The sequence below is a fragment of the Falco punctatus genome, assembly GCF_963210335.1.
Source record: "Falco punctatus genome assembly, chromosome: 4".
In the NCBI taxonomy this organism is placed as follows: domain Eukaryota; kingdom Metazoa; phylum Chordata; class Aves; order Falconiformes; family Falconidae; genus Falco; species Falco punctatus.
In genome coordinates, this window is record NC_137583.1 from 13,886,084 (window position 1) to 13,895,560 (window position 9,477).

A 9,477-nucleotide genomic window follows, 5' to 3' on the forward strand; every position below is an offset into this window, starting at 1 on the left:
TGTAGGAAGCGTCGCAGGGCAAAGCACCATGGATTTGGCAAACGCGACCTGCCTCCCTGTTTGAACTGCTCAGAGTGAAATGGTGCAGCCGGTCTGCAGGGCTGGGTGTCAGGCAGTGGCTAGCTGCTTGACCCTGCACCTTGGAGTGTCTCACTCCATGAAAGTAACCTAAAAATCTAAATACAAAACCTGCTCTGTAAAGCGGTGCAAGAGCCAGAAGACACGAGACCTAACTGCTGCACGCCCTCGCTTACCTTTGTGTGTGACATTTAAGATCACTCTATTTGGGTGCAAGTAAGTCCCGCTTTCACGTAGCTTATTTTTAATGCTAGCAGGTTTGCGAGTTCCACGTCCTAATTAGGTTGCCAAAAAAGCATCTTTTTAATGTGTTTAGATATGTTGCCTTTTTCCTTTGCCCTCTGTCTTCTCTTTATTATCAGACACTGTAAACAGCGGCCTGGTTGGCTGCCTCAGCATCGCTTGCTGTTTATAGGCCTCCCACCATATCCTCTTGCTGCTGTTTCCGGACCAAAGCTGTTGGCTGTGGGTGGTTAACACTTCCATTCAAATGAGCTGTGCCAATTTATAGCCAGCCCAGGCGCTGGAGAGATTAAAGAGAATTTTTTATGGGGAAGGTTCGCGCTGTGCCCTTGGAGTGACCTTTGAGGAATGTCTTATTCTCTCTGGGAACCACCGGCACGTCGCAGAAGCACCGCAACAAAGACCGTTTCAGGCTGGAGCCCTTGGAACAGCTCCCTCTGAACCCTAGTCTTGCTTTCCCCTGCTCCCTGAACTGAAATACCACCTCCCCTCTGCTCTCTTCCCCCAGCCCTTAACCGTGTGGGTGGATCAGCTGGAGAGGAGAGCAGGTCCCGGGGGAAGCTGTGCCCTACTCTGCACACAGCCCTCCTGCTTGCAGAGAGCAGCTGTGCCATAGAGCAGAAGTAAAATGCCGCTTGGCTCTCTTCTTTCCACAGCTGGAGCGCTCCTTGGGGCTTCTGTCACCTTGGCTGCCCCCTCTCCTCTCCCCTTCCCCAAAGCTAGCTGTGCCGGCACAAGCGCCAGAGGCTGGGACTGGTGGAAACGAGGGATGGTGGCAAATAGGTTGGAAGCAACTGTCCAGGCATGGCACGTGCGGACAGGCTCCATCTGGGAACGCCATGTGAGGAGGGGAGGGAGCTGGTGCAGGGGCTGACGTCAGCCAGCACCCGCTTGGCGAAAGCAGCGCTTTCGTGTGAACCACGGCCTCGTCAGCACCGTGGTGTGGGAGACCTGGGGGGGAGCGGGAGGCTGGGGCTGCGAGGGGCTCCATGGGAGGGTTGGCTTGGGTTGGCTTGGGCAAGGCGGCAACCGGCTACTGTAGCCAGAGCCTTTTGGGGCTGGTGCTGCTTTGACCGGCAGAGCCAGCTGAGCACCACAGTCCTGCTGGTGCTGTGGACAGTGCCCCAGCGCTGCTGCCAGCCTCCTGCCCTGCATCAGGAGTGAGAGCTGGGCTGGGGAGAGGGATGGCGGCAGTCACTGATCTCCCCCTTCTCTCCCCTAGGCTGGTGTCAGCGAGCGACCGCGAGTCCCGGCTGGAAGAAGTGCGTTCTGCCTTTCTGGCCAGCTACAGCCGGACCATCGGCCTGAAGGCCGTGCCCCCCAGCCCCTCGGGGGCCATCGGCGGCCTCCTCGAGCAGTTCGTGCGGGGCGTGGGACTGAGAGGCAGCAGCACGCTCTGAGCGCGGCGTTCCCCACCGCTGGCTGGAGACCCCCAGGGCTGGCGGGTCCCCCTGGCCAAGCCCTGGGACCCCCTTCCCGGTGCCGGCACCCGCAGCACCCAGCACCTGCTGCCGCCCACCCCTGCCTGGGGCTGGGGGAGCGCGGGGGGCTCGGACCAGTAAAGACCCCCGAGCTGTGATCTCTCCTGCCTCCTGTCTGGGCTGCGGGCGGGGGGCGGCGGGGCTGGGGCGGGGGGCGGCGCGGAGGAGCCGGGCGGCGGGAGCCGCGCTGCCGTGGGCGCCGCTCGCTATAAATAGCTCGGCCCACGCTCCGGGAGCGGCGGCACCGAAATAGCACCGAGCCGGGACCGGGAGGGAGCCCCCGGCGGGGCGGGAGTTGCGGGGGGGTGGGGGGGGCTGAGCCTCCGCCGCACCGGGTTGGGGAGCGGAGCGGAGTCCGCAGCCCCAGACGGGAGGTCCCGGTGGGGCTGAGCTGAGCCGAGCCCGGACACTGTCCCGGGGCTGAGCCGTCGGGAGTCGGGCCAGTCCCCGGTGCCGACCCCCCGCCTCCGGGGCCCGGGGCGGCGCTGCCGACGGGGACGGGGCCGCTGTGCCCGTGCCGTGCCGTGCCCGCCCCCGGGCGCGCCCGCCTCGGCGGCGCGGGAGGAGGCGGCGCGGAGCAGCGGCGGCGCCCGGGCGGGGATGGCGTCTCCGGGAGCGCTGGAGCCGGCGGCCGGCAGCGTGCCGGGCACCAAAGTGGAGCTCACCGTGTCCTGCCGGTGAGCCGGGAGCGGGGCGGGAGAGCGGGCGGGGGCTGGTGCCCGGACGCGGGTGGGTGCGAGAGGCACGGGGATGCGCTGCGGGATGCCCGTGTCCTGCAGCATCCCGCTGCCCGCCGGTCAGCCCCCGGCCCCGGGGTGGGGCGGGCTGCGGGGCTCCCTCGGTCTCCAGGTACCACCCGGTGCCACGGCGTGTGCCCGGCTGCCACCCGCGGGGAGGCGTCGCGTCCCGTCCCTTCCGCGGGGTCCCGGGGGATGCTGGCACCGGGCACAGCTCCGCGGCTTGGCTGCGATGCCCTCACCCGGGGCTGGGGTGCGGGACGGCCCCGCTCGGGGTGATGCTGGCGGGGCGATGCTGGCGGGGCAGGGGGTGCCGCTGGTGGGGCCGCAGGGTGCCAGTGCTGGCCGCAGGCAGGCTGCCCGGCTCCGCCCGGCTCCGCGAGCCCCGTGCGGGGCAGCGGGGCCAGGAGTGGGCAGCGTTGGGCCACGGCGGGACGGGGGCTGCGGGAGAGATGCTGCCCGGTGCCTCCGGTCCCTGACAGGGTCCGCGGGGCAGGCAGCGGCGGCTGAGCCAGTCTGTCAGCGGCTAAATATAGCCCAGCAGAGGCACCGCTGCCCGCGGCCGGGGGTTCTGGCCACAGGGACCGGCACCGGCAGCCTCCCAGGCAGCAGCAGCAGCATCCCTGTGCCGGGGGTCAGGGAAAGCCTGGGGCTGGCCCCACAAAGCCCCCTGCCCAGATGGGCAGCTCTGGCCCATCCCCGAGCTCTGCAAACTCCAGTCTGGGCCAGGGACTGCTGTGCTCCCTCTTTGCGGCTGAGCCCCTGCCATCCCCGGGCAGCAGGCAGAGGGGCTGTGGGGCCTGGCAGCTCCAGGCAGGGGCCAGGGTTCCCTCCTGGAGATGGCCCAGAGCAGGGGCAGGCTTCGGCTTCGCAGCCCCCCAAGGGCTCAGCCCTGCCCAGGGCTGCTGGGGGAGCCCTGGAAGGTCTCTCTCCTGCATGCTGGTGCCAGGGGTGCTGGCTTAGCCCCATAGCCCCCAGCCATGCCCCAGCCCACCCTGTGCAGCCACCCCAGGGGTGAGGGAAGGATCCCAGCAGTGCCGGTTGCAGTCCCCGGCACTTTCCGGTGTCACACTGTGCAAAAGGCAATGATCAACCGTTCTGCTGGCAGCTGTCAGGGGTGCAGAGCTGGTCCCCACCAGCTGCCCACCCCCTGCTCTAAGTGCCTCCTTTCACTTCTGCGCCCCACCGTCAGCCACGCTTCTGCTGCTGGGGTGCGGCGGGCACTCAGAAGTGCCGGCGGCATAGGGGAAGGTTTCATCCTCTAAATGGGTTCCCTGTCATGTTCAATTATCATCAGCGCTGGAGACACTGCTCCCCGCTCACCCTGCTGTCTCACTGAACCTTGCGGTGGGAGCCAGCACGTCTCCCCAGGGTGCCGGGGCTCCTGGTCCCGGGTGCCGGCACGGCCTTCTGGCATGGTGCTGTTCCATGATTGGGGTAGGGAGGACATGGGGACCTGCTGCTGGGCTGGGTGCGTGGCACCCAGGTTGCTCACACCTGGCTCTGTCCCTCCAGGAACCTGCTGGACATGGACACCTTCTCCAAGTCTGACCCAGGTGGGTGGCAGGGCTGGGCAGGGGGCACGGCATGGCGTGGCATGGGCATGGCACAGCAGCCCGGCTCTGCTCCTCTCTCCGCAGTGGTGGTCCTCTTTGTGCAGGGCTCAGGAAGCAGCGAGTGGAAGGAGGTGAGCACAGCCCCTCTCACCAGGTCCTTGGGGAGGCTCCCAGCCCCACACTGGGGGTGCTGCCTCTCACAGCACCCCAGCTCCTGGCTAATCCCCAGCTGGGTTAAACAGGCCCATATGGCCACCCGCATCCATGCTAATGATCCCTCCACATCCACGCTAATGATCCAGCCCTGCCAGCAGCACTAATCCCCTGCCAGGATTAGTGCTGGGGCAGCTGTGATGGGGAGGGGTCCTGGGGGGGGTCCTTCCCTCACCCCTCTCCCCGCAGTTTGGGCGCACTGAGGTGATTGACAACACCCTGAACCCTGACTTCGTCCGCAAGTTTGTCCTCGACTACTACTTCGAGGAGAAGCAAAACCTCCGCTTCGATGTGTGAGTAGGGTGCCCGGGGAAGGGCTCAGCTCTGCTTGATGTGGAACAAAGCACCCAGCTGGTAATAAATAATGATAATAAGGATAATAAATAATGATAATAAAGAAGGATATGGCGGCAAAAAGCCCAGAGGGGTGGGAAAGCAGGGCTGCACGCGGGGCACCCTGCTGGCACTGGCTCAGGGCTCTGCTCTCCCACCACCAGCTACAACATGGACTCCAAGAGCTGCTCCGTTTTAAAGCAGGTGAGCACAGCCTGTGCCGGGGGGATGCGCGGTGACACCCTGGTGTGATGCCGCAGTGGGGCACCCCAAGTCTGTGCCCCACGTGGGTGGTGCCGAGGGGGGACAGGTGCCCCTCAGAGGGCTCTAACCTGCTCTCCATCTCTCTGTGCCCCATGGGGACTGGCAGAAGGTAGGTGCCTGCCATGCATCAGCCCCTGCTCTGCCCTGGGAACCCAGCCCTCCTGGGGGTGCCTGGTGGGGCAGGGTGCAAGATGGGGCCAGAACACACCATGGGGGTGGCTTTGGGGGTGCAAGATGGGTGTAGGGTGGTCTGAGGGGTGCAGGAGGGGTTCAGGGCACGTGGGGTGGCTCTGGAGTGATGGGTCCAGAGCACATGGTGCAGTTCTGTGGGGGCACAGGGATGGTCCGGGGCTGTGGGCTGTCCCTGGGGGCACAGGATGAGTCCAGGGGATGTGGAGTGGGCACTTGGGATGGTCCCTGGGGGTGAAGGATGGGTTCTGGGCTGGGTGGTGGCTCTTGGGGCACAGGGTGGGTTCAGGACACTTGGTGTGGCCCCGAGGCAAGGTGGTGGCAGGTTCTGTGGGTGTGGGGGTGGTTGTGGGGGTGGGGTGGCAGGTTCTGTTGGTGCTGGGGGGGAGGGTAGGGGGGTTGGTGGCTGGGGCAGGAGCCCCAGGGCCTCACAGCACTGTGCTCGGGCCGCAGGACTTCCTGGGGCAGGCATTCGTAGCACTGGGGGAGGTGATCGGGTCCCAGCGAGGCCGTCTGGAGAGACCCCTCACGTGAGTCACACCCCGTGGCAGGGCAAGCAGGGGTCCCACACCATGTCCCCAGCCACCTGCCCCATGGGACACCTCCCTGCACGTCCTCTGCTGGGGGCACTGGCCATGCTGCCGAGCACCAGCTGTGGATCACAAGTCCCAGCCCTGACCCCACCTCCTGCCCCTGTCCCATTCTCCTTATCTCCAAGCTGACTGGGTGCCTCTGGTCCCAGGGGGGTCCCAGGGAAGCGGTGTGGGACCATCCTGCTGCTGGCTGAGGAGCTGAGTAACTGCCGGGTGAGTGCCCATGTCCCAGCAGTGGCAAGGCAGGGGCTGTGCAGCCTCCCTGCTGTGGGCAGCTGCTGGGGTGGGGGGTGAGGAGGTGGCCAGCAGTGATGGTCCCTGTCCCCAGGACATCGTCACGATGCAGCTGTGTGCCAACAAGCTGGACAAGAAGGACTTCTTTGGAAAATCCGACCCCTTCCTCGTCTTCTACCGCAGCAATGAGGATGGCACGTGAGCGTGGGGCCCTGGTGGGGCGGGCAGGGTGCCAGCATCACCACACAGCGCACCCCAACCCTGCCCTGTCCCCGCAGTTTCACCATCTGCCATAAGACGGAGGTGGTGAAGAACACGCTCAACCCGGTGTGGCAGCCCTTCACCATCCCCGTGCGTGCCCTCTGCAATGGTGACTACGACCGGTACGGGGACGGGGCAGCCGTGGCCCGGAGCAGGGCATGAGCATCTCTTCATGGGTTTGGCCCCATAGCAGCAAGCAGTGCAAAATTGGGTCCCTGTTGGGTTTTTTTTTCCTCTTTTGCAACCCAAATTACATAAAGGCATTCCCCTCCTTTCCAAGGCCCCCGCCATGACCCAAATTTCCCGCTTCTCTCCTGGCAGAGCTGCAGGCTGGGCAGGCAGGGTGGCTCTGCCAGCAGCATGCAGGCAGGGTGCTCGCTGTGGGGGTGGCTGTCCCCAAACCAGGGGGGGCTGGGGGGGCTGTGCCAGCCAGGCTGGCCACTCACCCACTGCCCACCTTTGCTTTCAGGACGGTGAAGATAGATGTGTACGACTGGGACCGGGATGGGAGGTGAGGCCATGTCCATGGGGTGGCAGGGGACATTGGGGTGCTGCTGTCACTTCCCAGGGTGCCCCTCACCGGGGTGCCTGGTCATGCCGCCCCTGTGCTCCTCCCGCAGCCACGACTTCATTGGGGAGTTTGCCACGAGCTACAGGGAGCTCTCCCGAGCACAGAGCCAGTTCACGGTGTACGAGGTAGGGTGGGGGCTGGGGCAGGGGCTGGGGGGAACCTACGCTAGGGCCAACTCACCCCTGTGCTCGCAGGTGCTGAACCCCAGGAAGAAATGCAAGAAGAAGAAATATGTGAACTCCGGCACCGTGAGTGGGGCTGGGGCACTCCTGCGGCTCCCACCTGGGGGGGGGGGGGGAGGGGGGCAGGTCTGACCCCCCCTGCTGTGTCTGCCAGGGGTGGGGGGCTGGATTTGGGCCTGACACCCCCCCCCCCCCCGCCATGCCCACAGGTGACACTGCTCTCCTTCTCCGTCGAGTCCGAGTTCACCTTCGTTGACTACATCCGGGGCGGGTGAGTGGGGGGCTGGGTGCCTCCCAGCTCCCTGAGACCCCCCAGGGGCGAGGGTCTCGGGCTGAGGACAGCGGTGACAGCGCAGGTGGAGCCTGGGGGTGATGAGTGGGCAGTGGGGATGGGGATGGGGTGCAGGGTGGCAGCCCCAGGCTGAGGGGCACCGGCTGGGGAAGGGGGGGCTCAGGTGATGGGTGCTGAGTGGCGAGGACACGCCACGCCATGGGGCTGGAAGATAGCACCCCCGTGCTGTGGGGGCGGCAGCCTGCCTTGCTCTCCCCCCCAAGGACGCAGCTGAATTTCACCGTCGCCATTGACTTCACGGCCTCCAACGGTGAGTGCAGCTGGTGGGGGGGTGTCCCATTGCCACGGCTGTGGGGCTGGCCATGGGGCAGGTGCCGACAGGCACTGTGCCGCAGGGATGCCATCACAGCCCACCTCGCTGCACTATGCGAGTCCCTACCAGCTGAGCGCCTACGCCCTGGCACTGAAGGCGGTGGGGGAGATCATCCAGGACTACGACAGCGACAAGCTCTTCCCTGCCTACGGCTTCGGTGCCAAACTCCCACCTGACGGCAAGATCTCCCACCAGTTCCCCCTGGTGCGCCCTGGGGTGGGGGGGAACACCCCACCATGGGGCAGGGCTGAGGGTGAACCCAGATCTCCCAGCTGTGGGGCAGGGCTGCCCGTGGGGTGCCCACAGCAGCTGGGTGGGGAGGGGAAGAACCCTGGCCACATTCTGCCCTGGCATCCTGCAGCCGGGGGGGGACACTGAGAGCCATGGTCCCCCTCCAAGCACCCATCCCCATCCCCCAGAACAACAACGTGGACAACCCCAACTGTGCTGGCATTGAGGGTGTGCTGGAGTCCTACCTCCAGAGCCTGCGCACTGTCCAGCTCTATGGTCCCACCAACTTTGCCCCCGTCATCAACCAGGTGGCTGGGTGAGTACGAGGGGACTCTGTCCCCTTTGCTGTCCCTAAATGCCACCGGTCTCACAGTGGGGCCAGCTGTCCCACGCCAGTGGGGCTGCTGGAGGGACCCCATCCTTGTCCCTATAGGGCAGCCGCCCAAGTGACAGATGGCTCGCAGTACCACGTCCTCCTCATCATCACCGATGGTGTCATCTCTGACATGCTGCAGACCAAGGAAGCCATTGTCACCGTGAGTGCACCCTCATCACTGTGAGTTCACCCCACACTGGGTGCTGCCACAGCTGCCACCCTGCCTCTGCTCCACAGGCTTCTGCCTTGCCCATGTCCATCATCATCGTGGGAGTGGGTCCAGCTGAGTTTGAGGGTGAGTTGGTGTTTGGAGACACCAGGGAAGGGAGGTGGAAACTCTGTCCCTTCCTCCGGGATGCTTTCAGTGTCCTGGAGGAAAGGATGGTGTTTCTGTCCCTGGTGGCCACCCCACCAAGGCTCAGTGACACCGGCTGTCCCCTCCCAGCCATGGAGGAGCTGGATGGTGATGAGGTACGGGTGTCTTCCCGGGGACGGTTCGCTGAGAGGGACATCGTACAGGTAACACTGGCACTGAGCCCAGTCCCACCACAGGCGAGAGATGCTCAGTCCCTCGCTGACCCCCGCAGCCGCAGGGTTGTTCCCAACCGGGCTGCAAACTTCCTCCCCTTGAAGTTTGTGCCGTTTCGGGATTACGTGGATGACTCGGGAAACCAGGTGCTAAGCATGGCCCGCCTGGCCAAGGACGTGCTGGCTGAGATCCCCGAGCAGCTCCTCTCCTACATGAAGACCCGCGACATCAAGCCGCGCCGGGCGACCCCTCAGTAGCTCCCCCCGGGGCCGTGGGGTCGGCCAGGAGTGTCACCTCTCTTCTGCTGACGGCCTGGGCTTGGCCATGGATGCGGCCCCCCCCGCGGTGACAATTAGCCGCTGCGGCCGGTGCCCAGCGCTGGGACCCCCCTCTTCTGGCAGGGCCGGGTGTCCCCGGCCGCCCCCGCCCCTGCCCGGCCGCTCCGTCCCGCGGCACGGGCAGAGCCGGCGCCCGGGCCCAGGCTGCCGGCGGGCACGGTGCGACCGCCGGGGGGACCTGACCCCCGGGGCTGCGTGCATGCCCGGGGCCCCAGCCGGCCAGCCACCGGGGCCCAGGGCCTGGCTCCGCTCCTGCCCGCGGCCCCCGGCAGCGCCCCGGCTCGGCGGGCGGCCTGTACCGCGTTACCGACTGTAAATAAACTGCTCCAACCGGGCCTGCTGCCGTGCTGCGGCGGGGGGCGGGGGGCGGGGGACGGGCGGCGGGCGGGGCTCCCGCGCCGCG

The 9,477-nt window shown here is 66.0% G+C and overlaps 2 protein-coding genes across 6 annotated transcripts in view; both read left to right on the forward strand.

The window, feature by feature from the left end:
- Positions 1 to 1,900, forward strand: part of MTMR14 (myotubularin related protein 14) — a 34,352-nt gene extending 32,452 nt beyond the window's left edge. For all 3 annotated transcript variants that reach the window (XM_080385652.1, XM_080385653.1, XM_080385654.1), the window contains one exon: positions 1,544 to 1,900. In XM_080385652.1, coding sequence (XP_080241778.1) covers positions 1,544 to 1,721 — 178 coding nt within the window. In that variant the 3' untranslated portion in view covers positions 1,722 to 1,900. The remainder of the gene's footprint in view (positions 1 to 1,543) is intronic.
- A 98-nt stretch (positions 1,901 to 1,998) lies between these two features.
- On the forward strand, positions 1,999 to 9,409 carry CPNE9 (copine family member 9). 3 transcript variants are annotated; one of them, XM_080385659.1, is made up of 20 exons: positions 1,999 to 2,479; positions 4,055 to 4,095; positions 4,180 to 4,226; positions 4,498 to 4,601; positions 4,806 to 4,845; positions 5,548 to 5,624; positions 5,837 to 5,900; positions 6,016 to 6,119; positions 6,200 to 6,304; positions 6,652 to 6,693; positions 6,803 to 6,878; positions 6,948 to 7,001; positions 7,145 to 7,206; positions 7,491 to 7,537; positions 7,623 to 7,804; positions 8,020 to 8,147; positions 8,265 to 8,367; positions 8,445 to 8,502; positions 8,653 to 8,726; positions 8,841 to 9,409. In XM_080385659.1, the coding sequence occupies exons 1-20, from the start codon at positions 2,403 to 2,405 to the stop codon at positions 8,991 to 8,993; spliced, it is 1,638 nt and encodes a 545-aa protein (XP_080241785.1). In that variant the 5' UTR covers positions 1,999 to 2,402; the 3' UTR covers positions 8,994 to 9,409. The 3 variants fall into 3 exon arrangements, with proteins under 3 accessions (XP_080241785.1, XP_080241784.1, XP_080241786.1); XM_080385658.1 differs by having other exon boundaries at positions 8,445 to 8,726; XM_080385660.1 differs by lacking the exons at positions 1,999 to 2,479; positions 4,055 to 4,095; positions 4,180 to 4,226; positions 4,498 to 4,601; positions 4,806 to 4,845 and adding an exon at positions 4,883 to 5,014 and having other exon boundaries at positions 8,445 to 8,726.
- Positions 9,410 to 9,477: the final 68 nt, after the last annotated feature.

What these genes read in the sequence shown, in the direction of transcription:
- CPNE9 (XM_080385658.1), top strand. Translation starts at nt 2,403, where the DNA reads ATGGCGTCTCCGGGAGCGCTGGAGCCGGCGGCCGGCAGCGTGCCGGGC. An exon ending in CTTCTCCAAGTCTGACCCAG is followed by an intron (nt 4,096 to 4,179) that starts GTGGGTGGCAGG and finishes CTCTCTCCGCAG; the next exon opens with TGGTGGTCCTCTTTGTGCAG. An exon ending in GCCAGTTCACGGTGTACGAG is followed by an intron (nt 6,879 to 6,947) that starts GTAGGGTGGGGG and finishes CTGTGCTCGCAG; the next exon opens with GTGCTGAACCCCAGGAAGAA.